Raw genomic sequence first — 27,230 nt, 5'->3', positions numbered from 1 at the left:
CAGCTCTGTTTTGAATTATAGGTCTTGAGTTGTGCTCTGTCATATCCTACGTTAAAATTATATGGGTTGAGTTGTCAGTATGCCAAATTGTGTGACTGCAATTACGTGACACTAGATTTGCTTTGGAAAACTTAAGCTAGGTTAGTCTATTTGCAGTTCCTTAGTTCTGAAGTATTTTCGTCTGGTTTTCGATCATAAAAAAGAAAAAAAAATAGAAAGTAAAACAAACCAGCAAGCAAGTGTAATAAAATTGTAAAAAATGTAAACCGGTATATTTCTTTATATTTATTGTGTTTTTTTCAGCTTGGCTTTCAGTGTCACACTTTTCTGCACTACAGCCTTATGTGCGATTGCTGTGATGCTTTTAAGACGAACGAAAAGGATTGGAGGCGAGCTTGGTGGACCACGGGGGGCTAAAATTGCCACAAGTTGTTTATTTGTTTTCTTTTGGCTATTTTATGTATTCATGTCTTCACTAGAAGCATATGGCGTTATTCAAGGATTTTAAATAGGAACCAATGCGGGTGTTAGTTGGACTATAAAATCGAAAAATTTGTGAATAGAGATTTGGCAGCTAATGCAAGCTGAGTTTGGACGTGTAATGAAAACTGCCTACCTCACCCGTGAACTTTTTAACCAAATTGTAGATTATCCTTCAAACCAACAATGGCCCACATTCCCCTTGTTCTGATCTGGTGAAATTAAGGAACGCACATGATATCCACATTAAAAGTCTAGCAGGCAGCTATGTGAACAGTGATTTTGAGACCGGTTAAGCATGCAAATTTGTTTATTCCAGTTATTTACAGGACTCGGTTTTGCCGTTGTGTGAGTGTGTGTGTTTTCTTCTGATGTATTTGGGGAGCTCAAGATGGCCATTTATAACAGAGCGTCTATACTGGCAAATATTCAATATAATGATATTCGAATCCCATTAAGTGCTTCAGTATTTCTATGATAACCATGGAGGTAAAAAGAAGGCGCGGAAACACTCGGAATGAAGGAGTTGCATAATTTGATTTTGGTATTTCTTAGCTAGTTGTTAAGGAGCGGTTGAATCTAGGGTACTCACTGGTTATATAACAAACGCTCGGGAAGTGAAGTTCGATGAATGCTAATGAAAAAAGCAAAATATTATGAATATATAATAGTTTAGAAACAGATTTGGGCTATATATTTGCACATTAGGGGGTGTGTGTGTAAAGCATAGCATATGTTAAATACGTAAACTAGCCATTGTTGTATTTAACGTATGCTATGCTTTACCCACCCACCCTAATATGCAAATATATAGCCCGAATTTGTTTGCATAAACCAAACCAAAATACAAACTAAATATTTAAATAAAATAAAGCTACAATTTATTTTGCAACCAAACCAAAGCTAATTGTGTGGCATAAAGAAGTTGCCTGACCAGTTTATTGCGTCATCGTCGCATCATTCGCGATCGAAATTGTATAATGTCTATTATATAACCGATAAATACCGAATCTAGGACAATTTAAACTGTTTAATTTTTTTTTGCCCCAAAACTTGAATTCGGTCCTTTATGGCTTGTGAAATTGATTTTTTAAAACAAATATCTTACCTTACGAGGCGACACCCACGGTGTTTGACTCGAAGTTTATTTGTCAATTACACTTTAAAGCCTCATTATATTTTATTCAGAGGTGGTCTTAGGAGGGGGGCGGAAAACTTGCACCAGGCGCAGAAATTTTAGGGGTAGAAAATTTCAAACAAGTAATCTAACATTTATAATAATTTTATAATTTTTGTATTTTTTATATCAAGTTGGTAAAGCAAATTAAATCCGAAATTTTCATTTTTCCCATATAACGCAAGGAAATTCAGATTTAAATAAATGAAAAATTGTGTTAATATATGGATATTTTCTTAATAAATAAAAATTTTGTTGAAATTCGGTACAGATATTTTTGGGAGACACGGAGGAGGGGGTAATCAATATTTTTCCCCGGGCACAAGAGGGGCAGAACCGCCACTGAATTTATTTTGTTGTACTAGCAACTAAAGTCAGTATTAAATATTTAATATTTTCTCAAGCGTTCAACATTACCTAACATTAGAAATTAAAAATAAATATGTAGTTTTCACCACGGATATATTGATATACCCTCAATTTAATGGACATTTTTAATTTCTTGTAACTATTACACGATCGTCTAAGCTGAATCTTTCATTAAATGTTATTTTAGATAAGATTCTAGATATTCTAGACGAATAAAAAAAATGACAAAGAGAATTTAACATAAAAAAGCTTAAAACATCAATTCAATATGCTTTGAAAGGGGAGGAAAAGAGGGAGCGTGTACAAAACATAATCAGCCTGTACTGGCAATAAAAGGTGGAAAATTGTCGAGTCCTGTTATTAATTTTGTCGGTAATGGAGCACAAGTTTTTTAATATCTGGAGGTAAAGAGCGATTGGGAGACAGTTTTAGGATACTGACTTTTTATTCATCAACGGAATATCTTATTTATGTAATAATTAACTAGTCGTATACATAATGACAGAAAAATTTTAACATGATCATAAGAGAAACAAAACTTCTAATCTATGCTCTAAGCAGCTCCTTCTTAAGAGCGCTGATAATGAGCATAATTATTTTTTACAAAAAAAAAAAATTGTCTTTTGGGCACATTAAAACGAAATGTGATATTTAAGTCTAACCAAGCCGAAAAACCTTTGATTTTACGCGTTTTCAGCCATTTGAAAATAAAGGATATCCCCCCCCCCACCTCTATCCTAGCAATCTCTAATAGCAACAAAGCCCTCTATGGCGCTTAATAAAATTATTTTCGGCCTTAGGAAGCAATTGAGTTGTTTTATGATTTTTTTTTTTTTTTAAGAGCTTAATTTTTTAGAAGCTTTTATCGTCTATACTTATATTTACTCTCTGAAAACTAAGCATGCGTGAAAGCGCTCAGAGGTTCATTTAGGAAGGTGCAACTTTGAAGTAATCTTATTGAAAGTTTCCCCAGAAACAGCGAATGAATTAAACTTTTCCGTGACTTCTGTATTTTTGGATAATCAAATTGCTTTAGAAAGGACAAAGCTAAACTGCAAGTTAAGATAATATGTTCATGTACCAATTCTAAAATTTGGTTAACAAGTTATACTGCAATCGATACGGATAGAAAATAGTGTTTATCGATTTGAGAAGTTGCTCATAGCTGGAATTATATTAGATATTGGACAATGGTCCTCCATTCTCGAAGCAAGATGACGAATTGAAGAGTATTTAATTTGTGTTTGCTTTACGGGGCAGTAGTCCTGCTGACCAGTTACTAATAGGTAGAAAAAGGCCAAAAGCAGTTGTTTATTCTAGCGTGGTCTCTTTCATTACTTAAAAAGGGTACTAGATATAAGAAACTAGCTATCAAACGAGCCTTTACTCGTCCTTTCATGACCACCTAGTAGGCCACAAAGACTGACGGAAAAAAAGGACATATCCCTGATATCAATTTCAAAACAATATCTGCTTCAATTATCAATATTGGGGATATTAAGCTTAAGATTAGGAACTTTCGGTCACAATTTTCAACGGTGTATTTTTTTCAATTTGCCACCAGTTTGAGGGTATTTCAGGCTTTTTTTTTATATAGATGCAAGTTACTATTAGCTGAACCTGAATAACTGGTACCACTTTCGATTTAGTGTCAACTGAACATTTTTCCATTACTCAAAACAATTTCTTTGAAAAAACGTTATAAAATTTTCGTTTACTACGGGCTGATGTTCACATTCTTACAGCTATTACTTTAATCAAGACATAACAACCGTAAAATTAGACAAATCCACGCAAAAAGACTAGAAAGTGTTGTTATTTCTTCATTTCATAAAGAAAGTGTCTTAGTTTCAAGAAAAAAGTCGCAGAAACGCACTAGGGTGAGTGAATACCTCTAGTCGTGGCAACTGGTCACTTAAGTCAGTGAAGTTATTTATGACATATTCCCTATATATTTTTCATAGTCTACAAAAGAGAGCACAAGAAGAAGAAAGCACTCAATAAGTGGCGAAATTCCGAATGAAATATCGTTTTGACCCAGACAACAGACCTAGGTCTTCTATTTAAATCCTTGTAAAAAAGAAAATTATTATATATGACAGAACAAAATTATTAGATTCATCTTTTTCAGTTTTTCTTCAGTCATTTATTTGCTTCTGTGTAGGTTACATCAAAGGTTAGTTTTTTCTTTTGCACTGAAGAGGGCTTAGCGGAAGCCTTTGCCAAAATATTCACTTTGTCTTTTCGCGAAATAATCCTTGTTTGATTTTGTCTATTTTCGTTCTTCTTTTTCTGCCACAAGAACGATTGTTCCTAACTATAATAGTCGCAATATCCACGGTGCCTATTGAAAAGCTGTTAATCACTAAGTATTACTAGTTGTTTTTGCTCTATTATAAGTGGCCTGAATGGGGGATCCCTGTGTCCAAGGATGTAGGAAAGTTATATTGGCTCCCCTTATTGTTAAATCGTAGTAGCATGTGAAAATGGTTAATAAATTGTTTACTACTCGTTATTGTTTTCTTTTCGAAAATAAAAAGTTTTCCTACTTATCTATCTATTATTAGACTGATTTTTAGACTTCTGCTTTAGTGCACTTTTTTCTTTTATTGATGTGTAAAAGTACTTAAATTTTATCTTAGGCCTAGGACATCTCTAGCACGTGAGCTAAAGTTTTTTTTTGGAAATCAAAATACAAAATAGATATTACAAGTATAGATGAATATACGTACAGATAAATAACAAGGATAAATTTGTAAACATTTGTAGACGAAACAAATTTCGACGAGAGAATTGGCCAAAATCATTTAGAAGTAAAATTCTCCCCACTCGTTCTATACAGTAAAAAATTAAGAGCATAGCGCGTTCTTACCCGTCCAGAAAAGTGTGGGGCTTTTAGAATTCCGATTCAACTATTTTCTCAAAATTGAAATGATATAGTCATAAACAGCGAGTCTTTCGCTCTATTAAGCGGTAAGAGGTAGTAGAGGCATCCAATACCTTTAAGGAGAAAATATTAACGCTAACCTAAATTGGTGGGTCAAAATTGAGGTTTCCAGAAATGTATCATTCTGGAATTGAAACACATAAACTCATTTTTGACTTGTGGTTCGACTGTTAAAAATTCTAAACCTGTCTCGACTGGCCAGAAATTCTGCCAGCAAACCCAAGAGTTTGAATATTTTGAAGATACACTTTTTTGGCGAATGCAAGAATAAGCCAAAACTTCGTTTGAACAGAGTAAAAATTTGATCTGAATAAAATAAATCGGATTTAAATAGGTTCCCAAACCATGAAGAAAAAACATGTTCGGTTTTTATGGCCCCGTTAATTCGGAAAAATAGAAAAATAGAAGTATTTTTAACTTACGAACGGTTGATCAGATCTTAATGAAATTAGATGCCTGGAACGATATCGTGTTTCAGAGCTGTTATTTTAAATCCCGACCGGATCTGGTGACATTGGGGGGGGGGGGGTTGGGAGGGGGAAACCTAAAATCTTGGAAAACCCTTAGAGTGGAACGATTGGGATGAAACTTAGTGGGAAAAATAAGCACAAGTCCTAGATACATGATTGACATTCCGAAAAATTAGTAATTCTGAAAAATTAGAAAAAAATGAGGTATTTTTAACTTAAGAAAGGGTGATCGGATCTCAATGAAATTTGATATTCAATAGGCCTTATCGTTATATGGTATACCAGAAAAATACATTAAAGTGATTTGTGCTATGTACGAGAATAATACTGCTACGGTTAAGGTAGGAAATGAGGTTAGCAACTTGTTTTGTATTAAATCAGGAGTTAAGCAGGGTTGTGTTCTATCCCCCTTTATATGGATCATTTTGATGGACTTCGTCTTAAGGAGCACAGGAAAGGCAATTGGAGACCGTGGAATCAAATGGGGAGGAAGAACGCTCCTGGACTTAGATTATGCTGATGAAGCATATCAGATGAAAGTGTGAGCAAAATGAATGAATTTTTGGAGGTTTTCCGAGTTCAGGGTAGTCACTAAGGCTAGGAACAAGCGAAGATGAACAGGTGACATTAGGTAACGAAAAGATTGATCAGGTTGGGAGCTTCAGTTACCTTGGTAGTATTATTAGTAAAGATGGTGGGAGCAGTGAAGATGTTAAAAGTAGAATAGCTAAGGCTCAGGGTGTTTTTTCACAGTTAAAAAGAGTTTGGAAGAATAGAAAGATAAGTCTACAAACCAAGATTAGAATATTGGAAGTTACAGTGATGACAGTGGTCAAATAGGGCTCTGAAGCATGGGCACTCCGAAAAGCAGATGCAAATTTACTAGATGTTTTACAGAGAAATTGCCTACAGATTGTTCTGGGTACCCGGCTGACTGGCCGTATTTCAATCAGTAGGTTGTACGAAAAGTGTGGTTCAATCCCGCTTTCTAGGGCTATAATGAAAGAAATGTTGAGATGGCTAGGCCACGTTCTACGGATGAAGGATGACAGATTACCGAAGATTGTCCTTTTCAGCCAACCGTCTGGGGCTACAAGGAAAGCAGGTCGTCCTTGTCTGGGTTGGGAGGATGTCACAAATAAAGATTTAAAGGAAATGGGAACTTCCTGGGAGGGTGTAAAGAGGGAGGCTTTAAATAGATTAGGTTGGAGGAGGAGCGTACGTAGCTGTGTTGGCCTCAGGCGGCTTGGTGCTACAGTGAGTTATTAGTAGTAGTAGCAGTAGTAGTAAATTTTCACTGAGATTGAATTGTCTAGAAGATATATCCGTGGAATTGGTATTTCTCCGTGGATATGGGGCCAGATTTCCTAGGATTATTTGAAGATCAGAAATTAAATAAAAAAAAAGTTTTTTCAATTGAAAATAAGGGGCGATATTAAAACATAAAACTAACAGAAATTATTACGTATATGAAGGGGGTTGCCTCCTCCTCAACACATCGCTCTTTACGCTTAAATTTGAATTCGGTCCCGACTCCTTAAGAATGACCCCTGAAACACAAGGGTCGCTTGACTGGAGCAATAAGAAGCTTTTTTGAAAAGTACTAAAAAACTTTAGCGTAAAGAGCGAGGTCTTAAGGAAGAGACAACCCCCTTCATATACGTAGTAATTTCTGTTCGTTTTAAGTTTTAATGTTGCTTCTTACTTACAGTTGAAATATCTTGATTTTTTATTTTATTTTAAACAACCCCAGTTTGAGATGGACAGAATTCAGCTATCATAGTCAAAATGAGGCATAAACAATTCTCCAAGTTTTATTTTTACATTTTTTTTAATTTGTCCACGCAGTAGATTAAACTCGTTTTCTCCAAAAATGGCAGACGTTTCCGTTTTTTATTACGGAACTGGACTAACTAAACACAAAAATATTATTATCTCTAACAATTTGACTTATTTTTGATTTGTAAAGCATCGAAAAGGTGTCACGTGGAGCACTTCTCGAAACATTTGGATTAAAAATTTTATCCCCTTCCCCTTCCAGTACCGTTAGTATGAGAAAGATAAAACTAAAAACACAAGAATTGACTAAAAATATTTTAAATTGCAATGATCTAAATGTATAAAGAGGGAGGGGGGGGGGGACAAATAGTTGTCCCGACGCTTTAAAATACTAACTTTTGGATATGATCAACATGTAGTCAGATTCCAGCAACCGGTCCAAATTTTATTTCTCCGGAAGAATGCAAAATATAATTTAGTTTCTTTTGAAGTATTTTTTTTTTTTAATTTTGGACTAGTAACCTTTGAATTAACAAAGTTAGACAAAAAAAAAATTAAAAAAGAATTTATTGATTCATCTGTTGAGGAAAATACAAAATAGGATAATCGAATGCACTTATAGGAAATGACCAAGTTCGGTTACCCAATTTCAGCAAACTTTACTTAAGTCTATAAAGCAATTTTCTCTGCATTCGGTGTTGTAATTCCCCTCGACGAATCATGGTAAAGATCACTTTCTGAACAGATCTCTCCGGATATTTCTGGAAAACAACAATAAAACGATTAGACACTCGAGCATTTTAACAAACTAAAAGAATTCATTAAAGCTTGCATTGGCCGGAGAGCATTCTTTCAGTTTCAACATTAAATCGTCAATCCCAATTCCTCCAGTATTTAAGTGCAAAAAAGTAAAAACAAGGTGATGGATGACAATATTATATTAATGTCATGACTTCTTTCGCGAGTCATGAATTTGTTTTCGCGAATCTTTTTCTTGATCTACAAAGTGACTATAGGGGTTTCATTGATAGCGTATTCATCAATGTATACCGAAAAAACTCTTTCAATCCTTATGTCAGTAGTTCTCATTCTTATCTAGATCCTGTACCCCTTTTTACCCACAAAACATTGTAGGTATCCCTTCTCAGCTACCGGTAGTCAAGGGGCATAGACTGTATAATATTTCTCTCTCTCCTCATTATTGGAGTGGCGGGGGGGGGGGTGCAATTGCCCCCTTACTCCCACCCCGAAAAAAAGACACCCTGGTACTATATATATAAACAAAATTGACAGTCCCAGAGTTTAAGCGTCGTTTTTTTTGTTGGCCGGCCGCGTACCCCCTAAAAAATTGTGTGCACCCCAAGGGGTACGCTTACCACGGTTTGACAACCACTGCCCTATATTAAAGCATAGCAAAGCTCTATAATGTGTCGCTCTACAGTTTTGTCGGAAGTGTCAAACAAGAAAATTTTTCTACCGTGTGGAAGTCACATTTTCCTAAGGGACCTAATACAGATTGGCTACATATTGTTATAGTGAATGGAAGGTAATTTCTTTCTTCATCTATTGATGAATAGAAAATCACAGACAGCTCTACATTTTTTTCTCTTTTTTTGCTTATTTAAAACAAACAGATTACACTGTATTCAGAATAATAGGTGAACAAATATAGTTTCAGCTTAAGGAACTGTAGCATATCAGTAATTTTGTCAAGGAGGAAGGATGAAGTTGATAAACAAAACAAATTCTTTTTTTCAGGACTAACGGGCCCCTTTCTTATACATATCATTAATATAAATAAGAACCACATCAGCCACTTTAGAAAGTCAAAGAACGCTGCCATTACGCTGCATTTAGAATAATAAGTGTACAAATACAGTTTCAGCTTAAGGAACTGTAGCATATCAGTAATTTTGTCAAGGAGGGAGGATGAAGTTAATTAAAAAAAACTGTTTTTTTAAGCACTAACGGGCACCTGTGAAATCGTATGAGCATTGAAATACGTTACTATGCAAAGTTTTCGCAATTATGGCTTTACTTCATCGCCTTGTCAAAACGTGAATGAGTTGGTCACTGGTTGAACGTCACACAAAGGTCCGTCATTTGGGGACAAGTGAAGGACATTCCCACTGTCTTCGCTGAATTCAACTTTTTATATCCTTATATTCTTAATAATATGATTTTAATGACCAGTTCCTCCAAAATGTTAAAGTTCAAAAAGCTAAAATAACGAAAGTATACTATCTAATGCAAAATTCAAAATTCTTTGCAGCCTTCCGGAAGAAAAATAGTAATAATAATTGCACGAATTTTCGTGAATTTTGTTAACTCAACATCTAAAATTCTTTTAACGTCCTTCGGTTTTCTAAAATCTCTATTTTTTTTAATAGAACATTATTTCATAAATAACTAAATTTTTTATCTGCAACTCTTCAAAGACAACACGAATTGCACACAAAAAGCAGACTTTTGAAGGAAAAGTTTTCGAAGGATACATAGCAAAATCTACACATTTAAAAAAAGCTCATTTTGTTGCGAGATCAACACTTTGGTTTTGTCCCGTTTTTTTTTTTTTTTTTTTTTTTTTTTCCTATGCCACCGATCTCAGCTTATTCCTGGAAACTGGTAAGGGTCTAACCTGTGCGGTTTTTACGGAAAGTGTGGACCTCAGGCCGGATTGATGAATATGACATTACATTTTGGAAAGCTCCGTAGAACTCTTGCCTGGGGCCAAAAAGGATGGTTTTTGCTTGTCCTCGAGCCAGAGCCTATGGTGTGCGAAGTGAAGTGGAGTTATATAGCCTATGTCAGAGAGGAGTATCTGAAGTTGTGCAGCCAAGCTTTCGTTTCATCAAACCATGTTTCTGCTTTCGAGTGGAAAGCTCCGTTCTAGCAGGCAAGCAGGCAGGCACCAGTTTCAAATTGAAGATGGACTAAAATCTATAAGTGTTAAATATATGCGGTAGTTCCCCGGCCCCACAGCCAATATATCTTCTTTGAGTGATAAATAGAAAAATTTACAGAAACAAAAAAGTGCGATTTTCCCACGGGTCCGAAAGTGCTGCCATCTACTGTTTCTAGCCATTTCTGTTCGTGATTTCAGCTGACTTTACCATTCTTTTTTTTTTTACTTGGGATTGCAATAGAGAAATGGTATCAGATATACCTCTTAAACTTTTAAAGTTCTCTCATTGCTAAAGAAATTAGAGCTTATCCTTTGCTCCTTTCTAAGTGGTGGTGTTAGAAAGTTGGCCTCCGGCAAAAAAGTCAACTTTTGAACTAAGACAGATAGAATTTTTTTTTCAATGACAATCGATAGACCTTGATGAGCTGATCAAAGTATATGTCATCCATTTTTTGTTACAAAAATTCCTTCATGACATACACCAGTTTGAAAGTTTCAAGGGGTTGACAACTTCAGTGGTAAGGTACACACTTGAACCAAAAATAGGCCGATACCAATTGTGAGATATGTAGGGGACTTCCAAGCAACAGTCGATTATTAGCTTATAATCATCTTTGGCAATGAGGGGTTTGCAACTTTAGCTGATTGGTGTACCTATTATCTGTTTCTGGTGTAATTGATGGTAAGAACAACTTGGTTCCCGATTGTAAGACATGTAGGGGAGTTGTAAGTAATAATCGGCTGTTAGGCTACAATGACTTCAGCGACAAGGGGTTTGGAACTTTTGCTAGTTGGTGTACCCATTATTTGTTTCCGGTGAACTTGGATGTATATCCCGGGAGAGGGACTTGTAAGTAAGAATCGGTTGCTAGAGGAGGCTCACGAGGAACTACAAATTTGTGCAAATTGGTACACATCTATGGAATCAGGGACCCATAAATTTCCTGTAATGACTCGCCATCCAATAATAAGCGATCCTGGATGGCGAGTCATTACAGAAAATTTATGGGTCCCTGATGGTATTTTGATCCTGAAAAGTTACAGATAGCTTTATAATACCAGCTAGATTACATAAGATAATGTTCCAAGTTTCCATCCGTCACGATGTCTACGATTGAAAAGGATAAAGTTCAACCGGCTGCAAAGTGACATTTAGGGGCCTAGTAAGTAATAATCGGCTGTTAGTGTGGACCTCGGGCCGGATTGATGAATATGACATTATATTTTGGAAAGCTCCGTACGACTCTTGCCTGGGGCCAAAAAGGATGGTTTCTGCTTGTCCTCGAGCCAGAGCCTATGGTGTGCAAAGGATAAAGTTCAACTGGCTGCAAAGTCAATTTAGTCCCTTCTTCCAATATTTTTTTTTTTCAACCCTGAGGAATAGCCTTTGATCATCTGATTACTAATTGTGTTATTCTTTGTCTCTCACGGAAGAGGGACTTGTAAGCAAGAATGGGTTGCTAGAGGAGGTTCATGAGGGGCTACAAATTTGTGCAAATTGGTGCACATCTATGGTATTTGATCCTGAAAAGTTACGGATAGCTTTATAATACCAACTAGATTATATAAGATAATGTTCCAAGTTTCCATCCGTCACGATGTCTACGATTGAAAAGGATAAAGTTCAACTGGCTGCAAACTCAATTTAGTCCCTTTTTCCTATATTCTTTTGCTGTTGTTTTTTTAACGCTGAAGAATTTGATCATGTGATTACTGATTGTGTTCTTCTTTGAATATGCCGTTTTGAAAGCTTTGATAGTTTTGACAACTTCAGCATTTAACCGATAGCGAAGAAACAAAACCAAAGTGTTGCTCTCGCAACACTTTAATCGGCAAAGCCGGACAAAGGTTGCCGCAACACTTCACGTTGCCCAGGCAACGTAGGTCTAGTTTTAACTTGTTAGGTGCATTCGCCAAAGTTAGACAAAAATTTTTTTTCTGAGGTTTATTGTGCATTTATAAAAATCCTAAAAACGAATGTAAATCAATAAAAAAAAAACTTATTTTCTGATGGAAGTAAAGATTAACTCCAAAAAAAGAATTTAGACACCAAATAGATATATCAAAAGAATCGAATTTTCATTCTAATTTTAAATATATAAGTTTCATCTAGTTTAGTCCAACCCATCAGAAATTACGAGCCTGAAAATATTTGCCTTACTTTCAAAAAAAGGGGGAAACACCCTCATACAAGTCATTGAATCTTAATGAAAATCACAATATCAGATTCAGCGTATCGAACCCGACTATAGAGGTTTCAATCTCTTATCTGCAAAAATGCGGAACTTTGTAATTTTTGTCAGAAGAAAGATCGCGGATGCATGTTTATTTGTTTTTTGTTGTTTTTTTTTCCATGGGTGATGGTATCGGCCCAGTGATCCTAGAATGTCGTGAGAGGGCTCATTCGAACGTAAATTAGGAGTTCTAGTGCCCTTTTAAGTAACCAAAAAATTGGAGGGCAACTAAGCCCCTCCTCCGCTCATTTTTTCCCCAAAGTCACCGGATTAAAATTTTTAGATAGTAATTTTTAAACATAGTCGAAAAACCTAATAACTATGTCTTTGAGGACGACTTAATCCCCAACAGTCCCCGGGGGAAGGACTACAAGCTATGAACTTTGCCCATTGTTTAAATATAGTATTGGTTATTGGGAAGTATACAGACATTTTCAGGGCGATTTTTTCTGGTGTGTGGGGGGGGGGTCGGTGGTTCGGTATGAGAGCGTTACGTGGGAGGATCTTTGCCATGGAGGAATTTTTCATAGGGGAAGAAAATTTCCATGGCTTTCCCAGCATTATTTAAATTAGAATCAGAAATTTAATTTTTAAAAGTTCTTTCAACTGAAAGTAAGGAGCAACATTACAACTTAAAACGAACGAACAGGTATTGAAAAGGGTTCGCCTCCTTGTCAATACCTCACCCTTTACGCTAAAGTATTTTTTGTTATTGCAAAAGGGCTATTTATTCTAATTAAACGGCTTTTGTAATTCAGGGGACATTCTTAAAGAATTGGAATAAAATTCGAGCTTTAGCGTAAGAGCGAGGTATTGACAAGGAGGTGAAACCCCTCATATTAAGTATTTGAGGGAGTTCACCCCTCGTCAGTGCCTTGCTCATTACGCTAAAATTAGAATTTTGTTAAATCATGGCCGACATAAACAATAATTTGTTTTGTGTTATTTTTGGCCGATCTTACCATTTAAGATTATCTTAAGCAGGTTCATAACTATGATTTTTACGTGATGATCAACCAAAGATATTGCATGTCTTCGGCTTGTGGTTGTTTTTAAATAAATAAAAAACAAGTTTCTTCCAAATGAAAGAAAGCCATTTAGAGAAAGCCATCGAGCCAAAAAAGTAAAATTAATATAAAAATTTCGTTTTGATTATCATGTACGGTGAGCCAAAATCAAAACCTGTATTAATTCAAAAACGCTAAGAAATTTAACTGAAAGTAAGGAGCGACATTAAAACTCAAAACGAACAGAAACTATTCTATATATGAAAGGGGCTGTCCCCTCCTCAGCGCCCCACTCTTTACGCTAAAGTTTAGTTATTTCTCAGTTCTCACAACTCTATTTTTTAAAACAATAAATAATAATAATAAATGATTTTTGTTAACATTCTTTGACTTTTAGGGGGTGTTTTTCCCTATTTTATAAAATAAGGCAAATTTTCGCAGGCTCGTAACTTTTGATGGGTAAAACTAAATTTGTTAAAACTTATATATTTAAAATAAGCGTAAAAATGCGATTCTTTTGATGTAACTATTGGTATCAAAATTCTATTTTTTTAGAGTTTCGGTTACTATTGAGCCGGGTTGCTCCTTACTACAGTTCGTTACCATCAACTGTTTGATTCCAGAATATTTTTTGTCAATCTAAGAAACTTTACGCTAAACTTTGTCTCTTTGTCACAACCCTACTTTTTAAAATAATAAAAAAAACTTTAGCGTAAACAGCGAGGTGTCGAGGAAGGGACAACCCTTTTCATATACGGAATGATTTCTGTTCGTTTTAAGTTTTAATGTCTCCCCTTACTTGCAGTTAAAAAACTTGTTTTTTTATTTATTTAATATCTAATAGAAGCCAAGACGAAACTAGATAATTAGTATAGGTTCCCTATCATAAATAAACCAAAGCAAAGACAACCTTAAAATCTATCACCAAGGCCTTATCCAGTGGGGAGTATGTGGTTTACCCCCCCCCCCCCCGAAAAAAATCAGCTCGTAGCAACGCAGTAAAAATACAAATAAACGAATCATTGATACGTTTTTTATAACCCCCCACAAGAAAATTCCCCCCGAAGAAAAATTCCTGGATACGCCCTTACCTATCACATATCATCCTTAAAACTAGAGAAATTACAACGGATACAAAACTAAACAAGAAAGATGGAAAACAGTGCCAAAACACTTCTGACAAGAGCTCCTGGATCTAGTTCACATTCTTCCACAATGGAATCTTTATAATTGAAATTCAACGAGAATACTTGGCCTAGAAGCAACCAACTCCAAAATCAAAGAAGACAATGCTCCTCTCGGAAAGCAAGGGGCTATGGAATATGAGGTCATAAAACACTTTTTGCCACCATTTTCGAGAACGGGAAATACAAGAAGAATAGCCAAGAAATGAATAAAGTTTTGAGCTGGAAATCAGAATTAAATAGAACTTCTTTTCAGTGGTATAATCAGAATTTATGGGGCATCATGACAGCAAACTCTCCGACTGAATAGCATAAACTTGTTTATTTAAAGAGAATCACAAAATGAAGCAATAAATTCTGATGACGTTAAATCACATGAAAAGAGTAAGAACCAATGTAAATTAAATTGATTTAAATGGTGAAAAGAAAAAAGAAAACTTTCTAGCTTTCTTCAGAGAAGGTTTTCATGGAGAAAAAAGGAAAGAAAATTAAGACACACGAGGTGTGTACTAAAAATACGTAAAGTGCGTATGAAATTCCCATAAATGTCTTTCCCTAATAAACCTTTACCAATAAGATGGCTTAAAATAACAGTTACCATTTCTAAATCGGCTTCAACTGGCGATTCTTCCTCATTTGAGTTTTTTTTATTTTTTATCTTTTTTAATTTCCGGTTACAATGGGCTAAACGTTCGTTATTCACTTGCTTCTGATGGCACGGCCAGAAGTTAAGTCTGAGGGTGCAACAATGATCGAACGTCACAGCCCCGAATAATCATGGAAGCATACAATCTGTATAACTGAAGAGAAAAATTGTATCCGTGACCCTCCAATTCCCCGCCCCTCTAATCACCAACATCTTTTCTTTTTTTTTAGAAAGGTAGGCATTGTTTGGAACAGAATTAGAGCGGAATAATTTTCTATCTGTATGATTGGGGAGCCCCCCCCCTTAATTGGAACCACTGCAGTCCCTCCCACCAAGTCGCAGCTAAGGCCAAAAAACTCGTTGCTTCAAGCAGCAGCACCGGATTTCTTTTCACCAATCGGCTTGAAATTCATAGGACAAGTACTTTGGGTCAATATGACATGGTGTGCGGGTCTCCTTGAAACTTATGGAGCAAGGAATTTGGGCCAAGAGGACAAGGGGATGCATTTGAGAGGTATATATCGCTCGTGAACCCCACCTACCTTCCCCACTAAAGTTTCCAGATTCACTTGTAATTTCACACTTGCGCCACTAGTCTACCATATTTGTCTTCAATGAATTTCAAGGTGAAGCGATTTGTCATTATGTAAGCGGCTACGCACGACTATAAATAACAATACAACGCATTGACGTAGTTTCGCAATTCGGCAGTCACTCTCTTAGACATAGAATCAAATTCAGTTTACAACTAAGTAGATGACAAATAAACAATAGATGTTTGAAACAAAGTAATATAGCGTTGGCTTGTAAACCTATTGCATTTAAAAGTGACAAAACTGGTTGACAGAAAATAAAAAAGTAAAGTCCATTTTAAGCAGAAAAAGCTTTTTTGAGACCATCTTTACAGGACGAATAATCGTAATTCAGCATTATTACTAACCATAAAACATATCAGAATCCGTTTAAATAATACATTTTCGTTCAAAAGACGAAATGGCTTTTCCATGGGGAGGGGAAATTGTCACTGCTTAGATACATAGACGGATTTGCAAATAGATGTTGTGAAGTTTGAAGCCACAGTAGGTCCAAATAAGCACAACGGGAGACAAAAATGACCAGTAATAAGACTCTACAGAGTGTTTCCATACAGAATAAGATTAAACTTGTACACATACACCATAACACATCACGAACAAGTAAAAAAAAAACTAGGCAAATACTGAGCTTTTAAACTCGCATTCGTAAGAAATCAAGCATTCGTAAACAAAGAATCCAACAATAAATCAGACACAAAAATCTCACGCAAATCTCCAAACATAATAAATATACAGGAATGAAAATTTAATAATCATTGATAATTGAAAACGATCAACAGCTAGCATACCTGAGAACTTATCTGTAACTGTCTGGGTTTAACCATGGCTGGGAAATTGAAAATTAGCTTTACAAACCTGTCTAGTAAAATCTTGAACAATGCTAGCCTCAGAGACTTGAGTACCTATTGCAAAACGTCTTTTCAGCTGCTTCTCAATCCGTACCAGCATCTCGTGATCTTCTTCGGATGTAAAACCTTCAGCTCCTAAAACAAAACAAAAATTACACTTAAAACAGGCTTATAAATTTTGAACGTTTAAAAATGAAAACAAAAGGACGAAAAAAAAAAGTAAAAGTTTCCACATAATATCTCTTTTAGTCTTTTGTTAGTGTTGCGAAGCAGTACTACTGTTTATGTAGTTTTTATTTTAACGATAGTCAGCTGTCTGAAGTGATATGAAAAGTCAATTCAAAATATTCCTTAATTCCATTTTGTGCACCACCAACTGTTTGACATACGTCTTTATACAGACGCAAAAATCTTTATTTTGAGTAATGTCCCATGGCATTTATTATAAGCATCCCATAATTAGGATAAGATTTTCCAGCCTCTGCACTTGCCAGGGATGGCAATTAGAGAGCAAAAATTTACCCCTTAGAAAAATACCTCCTCCTTTGTATCTTTGTTTAAAAAAAAGCTAGATTTAGAATATCTACACACAAAAAATTTCTTGCGTGAACTTGGGTAAGGGAAACGCATTTCCACAGGGGGGAATTCCACAAGTAGGAGGAGTCCGCAGGCCGGATACCGTTTTTATGTTTAAAATTTACTTTACCAAGCGAGGCTCCGGTATAACTTGGAAAAGGTGTTTCAACTTTCGAAAACTACCATAACACAAATTATTAAAGCCTTATTAAAAATGCAGCAAATTTTTTTTTACACTCAAAATTTTTTACAATTACACTCCGCAGGGGGGGGGAGAAATTTTGGTACTTTTGTATTATGAGCCGGTTTCTTCTTTAGTTTCTTTCAGCTTAGCGCGAGACAAGACAAAGACAAGTGACAAAATATATGGGATATATATAATTTGAGCTATATATTTCCATATAAGGGGGGGGGATGAATTATTTGGACAATTTGAAGTCAGAATACAATTCTCACTTCATAATATTACCTAGGACATTTTGTACCTAACACTTTTTGCGTGCAGACTCGCTACACTTTACCCCCCCCCCCAAATGTACAAATCTATGGCCCAAATTTGTTTTTAAAGTAACGAAGAAACTAAGGAAAAAACAGCTTTGTTCTCGAATTTACACAAACTTGAGTGAGTGGCGCATAATACATAAGTACCAAGATTTCTTACCCCTACGGAAATCAAAAACACAAAACTCAAATAAAATTCTCAAATCTGGAAAGCCTTATTTTCCGCGGGGGCATTTTCCGCGGAGGGGGGATTTTTTTGCAGCCTCCGTGTGGCAAGTGTGCCATAATTCGTTTTCAGAGAGTTTACCAAAACAGAAGTAAGCTGGTGAACGGGCATTAAAGATGTAAGAACCTTAAATATGTTCCTTAAATAGGTTAAAATCCTTAAATAGGTTCGTTTCACAGATCTATTCAATATCTGCAAAAGAGAACATTATTCCCTAACACAGAATACTTGGCACAACAAACATGTTAACATATCATCAATCACGAATGTTATTCTTAGTAGATGCATTGCTAGAAAAGTCTCTGGTTTTGTTTATAAATATTTCTTCCTTTAGAACAACGACAATCAGAAGAATAGAAGTCTTAAATGAAAGGAAAAATAAGAAAATCAGCGACTTGATGCAAAAAGAAATAAATAGAGAAGGTCATCCCCTGTCAAGACTGATAGAATCTAAATCTCAGACGTGAGTTTCAAACAGTTCGTGGTAACGAACTGTAGTAAGGAGCGACCCGGCTCAATAGTAACCAAAACTAAAAAAATGGAATTTTGATACCAATAGCTACATCAAAAGAATCGCATTTTAATGCTGATTTTAAATATATAAGTTTAATCAAGTTTAATCTTACCCATCAAAAGTTACGAGCCTGAGAAATTTTGCATTATTTTAGAAAATAGGGGAAAACACCCCCCTAAAAGTCATAGAATCTTAACGAACATTACACCATCAGATTCAGCCTATCAGAGAACCCTACTGTAGAAGTTTCAAGCTCCTATCTACAAAAATGTGGAATTTTGCATTTTTGCCAGAAGGCAGATAACGGATGCGTGTTTATTTGTTTTTTTTTTTTCAGGGGTGATCGTATCGACCCAGTTGTCCTAGAATGTTGCGATAGGGCTCATTCTAATAGAAATGCAAAGTTCTAGCGCCCTTTTTAAGTGACAAAAAATTGGAGGGCACCTAGGCCCCCTCCCACGTTAATTATTTTCCCAAAGTCAACGGATCAAAATTCTGAGATAGCCATTTTATTCAGCGTAGCCGTAAAACCTTATAACTATGTCTTTGGGGACGACTTACTCCCCCACAGTCCCCGTGGGAGAGGCTACAAGTTACAAACTTTGACCAGTGGTTACATATAGTAATGGTTATTGGGATGTGTACAGGCATTTTCACGAGGACTTTTTGGTTGGGGGAGGGGTTGAGAAGAGGAGGATATGCTGGGGGAACTTTCCATCAAGGAATTTTACATGGGGGGAGAAAATTTCCATGAGGGGAGCGCAGGATTTACTAGCATTATTTAAAAATCAATGAAAAAATTAATATGAAAAAGTTTTTTCAGCTGGAAGTAAGGAGCAGCATTAAAACTTAAAACGAACAGAAATTATTACCCATATGAGGGGCTCACCTCCTCCTAATGCCTCGCTCTTTACGCTAAAGTATTTTTAGTAATGTCAACTATTTATTCCACGGCTTTTGCGATTCAGGGGTCATTCTTAATGAATTGGGACAACATTTAAGATTTAGTGTAAAGAGAGAGGTACTGACGAGGGGGCGAACCCTCTCATATATGTAATAAAACAAGAGAATAAAAATTTCTTTACATAAGCTAATTTATAAGTTACGTATATCTTTTACCAATAAAAAGATTCGTAAAAAATTAAAATTTCTAGTTGCCTTTTTAATAAACCAAAAAATTGGAGGGCAACTAGGCTTCCTCCCCCGCTGTTTTTTTCTCAAAATCATTCGATCAAAATTATGAGAAAGCCATTTAGCCAAAAAACAATAAATATGCAAATTTCGTTTTAATTATTCCTCTGCGGAGAGCCAAAATCAGAACATGCATTGATTCAAAAACGTTCAGAAATTAAATAAGAAAAACAAGTTTTTCCAACTGAAAGTAAGGAGCGACATTAAAACTTAAAACCAACAGAAATTACTTCGTATACGAAAGGGGCTGCTTCCTCATCAGCGCCCCGTTCTTTACGCTAAAGTTTTTTACTGTTTTAAAAAGAAGAGTTGAGAGAAAGAGTCGAACTTTAGCGTAAAGAGCGGGGCGTTGATGAGGAAGCAGCCCCTTTCATATACGAAGTAATTTCTGTTCGTTTTATGTTTTAATATCGCTCCTTACTTTCAGTTGGAAAAACTAGTTTTTTTTATTTAATCTCTTAAAGATCCGCCTTCGAACTTTTATCGTAGCTGAACACAAAACATCCTGACGACTCAAAAGAGAGATATAGATACTATAGGAAACATAAGAAACAAAAGATAAGGCACAGAATATGGGTCAATAGGAAACTATCAAAAACTTATTCTATATGAAAATCTTCAATAGTAAAACAATGAGCTTAGATAAAAAGACAAAAAATATATTGTTGGTTGAGAATATATTCTGCCAGAGAAATATTCTACTTGTGTTACGAAGCAACATTACTGCTTTCACAGCGTTTTTTTTCTCGTGATCAGCGATCGGTAGCTGCTAAATGGTAAGAGATGCAAACTTGAAATTTTTCCTGGGTATGGGAATCTTGAAAGGAGGTAGAAAAAGTCAGTGAGAGTTTGTAAAATTTGCAGCAGTATCCAGAACAAAACACGTTTCCCCCCATATGTTGTACATGGTGCCAAGACAAAACTATCCGAGCAGGGAAAGTAAACTTTTCCAGAACAACTTTATGTCGTACTCCTACAAAACATTAAGTTATCTCTCTGTGAGCCGGGTAACAAAATACCGTATCTCTTCTAGATCTCTTGGAAATAATTCTGAAACACTCGATCTTGATTACCCAATCTGATTTTTCGGGCAGTTTTCTGAATTTTTTAATTTGATGCCGTTTTGCATTTTAGTTGAGTAAACAGAATGAAAAGCACGCAAAGCGTCTTGAACTTCCTTATAGATAAAATTATTTCGTTCGCTTAGAAATAATTTTAAAGTTGTCACGACGCTTCAACTGAGGATTATTTGGCACACACAGAGCTTATTTAAGAAATTCTGTAAATTACGCGATGAACTTATCAATAATGACTTATAAATTGAAACTTGACTATAAGTTGAAACTTGCGTAAACCATTCGAATATTTTAAGTTTTTTACGAACACAGTCCCCTCACCCTCAAGTTAGTGCACACACGATAATATCAAATAGAATCTGCAACAAGGTACTTCTACAATGATCATATGAATTAAATTAAATAATGCCTACATAGCACTGTGTTCATATGCGTTACAAAGTGATTCATATTAACTTTGTATATATATTAACTAAAATAACAATGTTTCATAAACTCTAACACTTCAATTAAGTGAAAGTTTGACATGAGGGCCAAGATATTTGGTCGAAAAATAACTGACGACTGAATATCAAGTATAAAATGAAAGTTGTTATATTGAAACTACAAAATTATCATGTTTGGGAACTATCAGAAATATTACTCCCACAATACTGAGCAATCGTAGTCCCAAATAAAATTACCCGAGTCGGAGAAAGATTCATAAACGTAGAACTTTTTTTTGAACATAGAACAGAACTTTGAATTATGTGTTTAAAAAGTTGAAACAACTGCGATTTCTCCAGGGATCGCAACTTTAGCACTTTGTGAAAAATAAAAATAAACAACAGCCGTAGTTCAGTATTTTTGTTTAAACTATGACTGATTTGTCTTTTATTTTTTGTTAATTTATATGTTCGTTTTTTGTTTTTGTAGAAGAGCTTTCAAATAAATATGGCCTTATTTTAAGCATATTTTATAATAAACGAGAAACAAATTGTTTTCCATTGTTTTCCCTCATCTCGAGAATCCAGTCAGCTTCACCCGCTCAGGCAGCCAACATGTGTTCCTCAAAAGAAAGCAGAGTCACACACCACTCGCTGGCCATCAGCGACAAGCACCACTTGATCCTATGAACAGTTACAAGCTAGATAACTTCTTCCTCCCATCTAGGGGGAGTAACCCCTCCCATGAGCATGGTTGTGGTAGCCATTACTGACTTCAGTATACCCAATCTCGGCAGCATATTCCAGAAAATACCCTACCACATGATCAAACACTCTGCAGGACGGTTACTGAGATCAGCACGTCTTCCGTCCGTTTTTCCTTTTTTTATGTAGCTGCTACCCGATTTTCCAAGATGAATGTATTTTCTTTAGGCCAAACTTAACATTTTTTCTCCCATTTGACCACCGAACTATTCTATATATATATATATATATATATATATATATATATATATATATATATATATATATATATATATATATATATATATATATATATATATATATATATATATATATATATATATATATATATATATATATATATATATATATATATATATATCTATATATATATAAAAATAAGTTGTCTGTGTGTGGATCTGTGGATCAGGTGACGTCAAAACTGAAAAAACTAAAAAAAGGCAAAAACTACAAAAAAAACTAAAAACTAATAAAAAAAATAAAAAAGCTAAAAAACTAAAAAAACTAAAAAAAGGCAAAAACTACAAAAAAAAACTAAAAACTAATAAAAAAGCTAAAAAACTAAAAAAACTAAAAAAAGGCAAAAACTACAAAAAAACTAAAAACTAATAAAAAAAAATAAAAAAGCTAAAAAACTAAAAAACTAAAAAAACTAAAAAAAGGTAAAAAACTAAAAAAACTAAAAACTAAAAAAAACTAAAAAAAAAGGAAAAAACTGAAAAATAAGCTAAAATAAAGGTAAAAACCAATAAAAAACTAAAAAAAAAAACTGAAAAAACTAAAAAAAGGCAAAAACTACAAAAAAAACTAAAAACTAATAAAAAAAGTAAAAAAGCTAAAAAACTAAAAAAACTAAAAAAACTAAAAAAAGGTAAAAAACTAAAAAAAAATAAAAAATAAAAAAAAACTAAAAAAAAGGAAAAAACTGAAAAATAAGCTAAAATAAAGGTAAAAACCAATAAAAAACTAAAAAGAAAAAAGGAAAAAACTAAAATAAATTTTCATCTAAAAAACTAAAAAAAACTAAAAAAGGTAAAAACTAAAAGAACTAAAAAAGAAAAAAATTAATGACGACACTCAAAGAGAAAGCGACCAGGACAAAAGGAATGTTCGATTAGCAATCAACAAAGCACCGGGACACAGGGAGTATAAATGAAAAAAGCTAAAAAACTAAAAAAACTAAAAAAAGGCAAAAACTACAAAAAAAACTAAAAACTAATAAAAAAATAAAAAAGCTAAAAAACTAAAAAAACTAAAAAAACTAAAAAAAGGTAAAAAACTAAAAAAACTAAAAACTAAAAAAAAACTAAAAAAAAGGAAAAAACTGAAAAATAAGCTAAAATAAAGGTAAAAACCAATAAAAAACTAAAAAAAAAACTGAAAAAACTAAAAAAAGGCAAAAACTACAAAAAAACTAAAAACTAATAAAAAAAGTAAAAAAGCTAAAAAACTAAAAAAAACTAAAAAAACTAAAAAAAGGTAAAAAACTAAAAAAATAAAAAATAAAAAAAAACTAAAAAAAGGAAAAAACTGAAAAATAAGCTAAAATAAAGGTAAAAACCAATAAAAAACTAAAAAGAAAAAAAGGAAAAAACTAAAAAAAATTTTCATCTAAAAAACTAAAAAAAACTAAAAAAGGTAAAAACTAAAAGAACTAAAAAAGAAAAAAATAAATGACGACACTCAAAGAGAAAGCGACCAGGACAAAAGGAATGTTCGATTAGCAATCAACAAATCACCGGGACACAGGGAGTATAAATGACGACCAGGACATAAGTAAAAAAAAAAACTAACAAAACTAAAAAGAAGGTAAAAACTACAAAAAAACTAAAAAGAAAAAAAAACTAATAAAAAAACTAAAAAATCTAAAAATCTAAATAAACTAAAAAAGAAAAAAAAGGAAAAAAATAAAGGAGAAAAACAAAACTAAAAAACGAATGTATATACAGACCGGGACACCGGGATACAAATGACGACCGGGACACAGGGAATATAAATGACGACCAGGACACAGGGACACAACTACAACGGGGACACCGGGGGAAACAGGGGGATATAAATGACGACCGGGACACCGGGACAGGGAATGGTCGATTAGCAATCACCATCAACAAAGCTCAAGGGCAATCATTAGAATCATCAGGTATAGATCTGAATACAGATTGTTTTCCCATGGACCATTATATGTTGCATGTTCAAGAGTCGGTAAACCTGACAATCTATTTATATGCAAAGACAATGGGACAGCAAAGAAGGTTGTATATTCGCAAGTTTTACGTAGTTAAAACCATATATATATATATATATATATATATATATATATATATATATATATATATATATATATATATCTATATTCACAGGTGGGACATAGGGACACAACTACAATGGCGCGTAACTATTATGGCGCGTAACGACTTACGCGCGCGGGGAGGCTTGGGGGGGGCGCGAAGCGCCCCCACCAACTAGGTGTTGGGGTGGCGCGAAGCGCCACCCCAACAGCTAGTATATATATATATATATATATATATATATATATATATATATATATATATATATATAGAGAGAGAGAGAGAGGGAGGGGGGAAGGGAGAGAGAGAAGAAAATAAATTAGATAACAGAAATCTTTGCCCTTGAAGGAAAAAAAAAAAAAAAAACAGAATAATGAGCCTCCCTAACGACTTCTAATGATTCCTAATTCCTGGAAGAAAACATAGTGATGCGTGTCTAAAAATGTCTCTCTAAAGAGGAACTGTTAAATAAAACAATTTGCCTATTTAATGTGTTTCCTTTCTTCAAAAGAAACCATACAAAACTTATAAAAATGCTGGGTTACATGGAGGACCTTCCCCTCCAATTAATCCGAGAGACCCTCTTTCCAGTAAAATAGTATAAATGTGGCTTACTGGGGTAAGGGGGCAGATATAAGCACTTTTCACACTATACTAAAAATGGCTTAGCTGATTATAATTGTTGTTGCAATTTCAAGGAAAATTAGTACCTCAAATTACAATGGACCGTTGACAAATATTATACACTGAAGACCTATGGGTGCTCCTGGGTGGTATTGGTGCAAGACTACAGGTGCCCCCTTCCAGGAGGGAGGCCAGAGAACCACAATATTAAAACACTGGAGCTTTTACATTTTTGACATTGGAATTTATATGAAAAATGAAGCAAATTCAGTGCGACATTTTTTTTTTCAAAAAAGCGCAGTCCAAAAGCTAAAAGCATTGCAGAGTTATAGTAAAAGTAAGTCTTTAAGAAGCTTCTGAACTGTTTGAGCCCTGTAATTTCCACTAAAATATGCTTTATTTTTCAAGTTGGACTTAAACATACAATGAGTTAGTATTTGAAAATTTGAAGATCCCCCCCTGAAAACCTTTCAAGGGGATATAAGAAAACCCTTACACCTCACATGTTTTTTTGGAAGCTTCTTAATACCAATAAAAAAAAATAAAAAAAATGAATAAAATCGAAACCAAATTTGATTTAATTTATTTTATTCATTACCTTTTTTTCGTCTCCGGATGTTTATCCCATGTATATAAAGCGCAAAAACGCCAAAACACGAGCTTGATTGTAAGCATAAAACCGAGTAGCTTATGTTTTCGAAGTAGGCTAACAAAGATTTAAATTTAGACAAAAAACGTCCTTGACTTAATTTTAAATATCGCTTATACTAATCATAATTTCAAACAGGAAATATATTACCAAATGTTGGTTTACCAGCTTATTAGTAAATTTGGTGGAAATTGTAAAATGTAAGAAGAAAAATGCCTGACTCATTTTTAAGTAATTGATTTCTATAGTCTAATTTTCCCCGCAATATAATTTCCATTGTCAAAGCTTATGAAATGTAGATGTCTCTAAAATTAGTTTCCACCGACAGGTTTAGAATCATCAATCAAACAATGAAATCATCTTTAAATAGACCCACTTTTATCTCTGAGCCCAAGACAATCGATCATTAAGTTTACTTGAATTTCCTACATTTTGGATGATCCCCAAAAACTTTAGGCGCGTCTTCAATAGATCAACTTAAACGGTTAGCCCCACATTTTGCAAAATCCAATAGCCTCACGGAAATCCGCCTGACACAGCGAGAGATAAGGGTGGAAGAAGCAAAGGAAAATCACTAAACTAGCAAATTAACACTAAAAAAGAATAGAAAAAAGAATTTATGGGTTTTTAACAACTGATAAGGCTGCCACATCGTTTTGTCGGAAACTTGACGCTCACTTGACGCTCAATTGATTTCTGGAAGAGCTATTCGAAAGGAAATAATGCAAAACATGAGCCAGCATAACAAGTGGCCGTTCATTAGATTACTTCATGTAGAAAAGACGAAAAGTAAGGGGCAGATAGGAGAGGGATATAGAGGGATGGAGAGTGAGTGAGGGGGGAGAGAAGAGCAGTACCCACAAAAATATTACCTTACATGTTGATTTGAAATATGTCATTGCGAAAGTTATCAAGATTAAATTCAACTTAAGGTCCATAATATTTACAACTTCTTGTGCCATTTGATGGATCAAAATTACTAAGCAAAACTTCCACTGATAATCATCATCGTAAATATCATTTAAGCGTAAGAGGCTACCGTTTGATCTTTGACCCGCTATACGAACAATTGGAAAGAGAAGCGTAAAAAGAGAAAAAAAATAATAGTAGGCAAAACAACGCTTGACGGAAAACAAGAACTGAAACAATAATATAGCTAGGAATGCCAACTTACAACTTTGGATTCAAATCTCTGATTGGGGATGAAAAAACTTCATTGTCTCATTGTTCTAAAATGACAGATCTTTCAAAAGGATAGAAATATTGGTCTTATTTGCTGTTTCAACTTCTTTTCAAAAGGACTGTCAACAGCAATTTTGGAACAAGATATACATAGCTATAATCAATAGCCTCAGAGACAGTTAAGTGCAATTTATTTTGAGGGAAAAAACTTCAAAAAAATGAATTATAAGAAAAATATAGGAAACTTCGGAAAAGTCGTAAACTTATCAACATTTTGGAAAGCTTTGGCCCAAAAGTATCAGAACATTTAGAACATCCAAGTAATCAAAAATAAAGCATAGAAAAATGATATCTTAAGATAAGCATATAGAACAATTCGAGGATGTAAATACCAAAATTCATTCCACAAAAAAAGAAAACTTTAGTGAGGCAGTCTAACAGAAGAGTAGTACATTAAAAAGCTAAACTACAATATAATTCAAAATTGACAAAAATTAAAAGTTAAACTAAACTATGTTTGAACTTAACAATAAAATTGAAATAATTCGATCAAGCATTTATGTATTGA

The 27,230-nt window shown here is 34.3% G+C and overlaps 2 protein-coding genes across 9 annotated transcripts in view; one reads left to right on the top strand and one right to left on the bottom strand.

The window, feature by feature from the left end:
- LOC136029081 (sodium/calcium exchanger 1-like) overlaps positions 1-4,578 on the top strand; it is a 150,047-nt gene extending 145,469 nt beyond the window's left edge. For all 8 annotated transcript variants that reach the window (XM_065707136.1, XM_065707137.1, XM_065707132.1 and 5 more), the window contains one exon: positions 304-4,578. In XM_065707136.1, coding sequence (XP_065563208.1) covers positions 304-508 — 205 coding nt within the window. In that variant the 3' untranslated portion in view covers positions 509-4,578. The remainder of the gene's footprint in view (positions 1-303) is intronic.
- Positions 4,579-7,771: 3,193 nt separating this feature from the next.
- LOC136029080 (DNA replication licensing factor mcm5-A-like) overlaps positions 7,772-27,230 on the bottom strand; it is a 101,731-nt gene continuing 82,272 nt past the window's right edge. Inside the window, exons 6-7 of the mRNA XM_065707130.1 lie at positions 16,650-16,777; positions 7,772-7,983 (exon numbers count right to left, since the gene is read on the bottom strand). Of these exons, the coding sequence (XP_065563202.1) occupies positions 7,882-7,983; positions 16,650-16,777 (230 nt within the window). The 3' untranslated portion in view covers positions 7,772-7,881. The remainder of the gene's footprint in view (positions 7,984-16,649; positions 16,778-27,230) is intronic.

This window comes from Artemia franciscana, chromosome 7, assembly GCF_032884065.1.
Source record: "Artemia franciscana chromosome 7, ASM3288406v1, whole genome shotgun sequence".
In the NCBI taxonomy this organism is placed as follows: domain Eukaryota; kingdom Metazoa; phylum Arthropoda; class Branchiopoda; order Anostraca; family Artemiidae; genus Artemia; species Artemia franciscana.
Note: the sequence above shows the minus strand (reverse complement) of the source record. Positions and strands in the feature narration are given on the sequence as shown.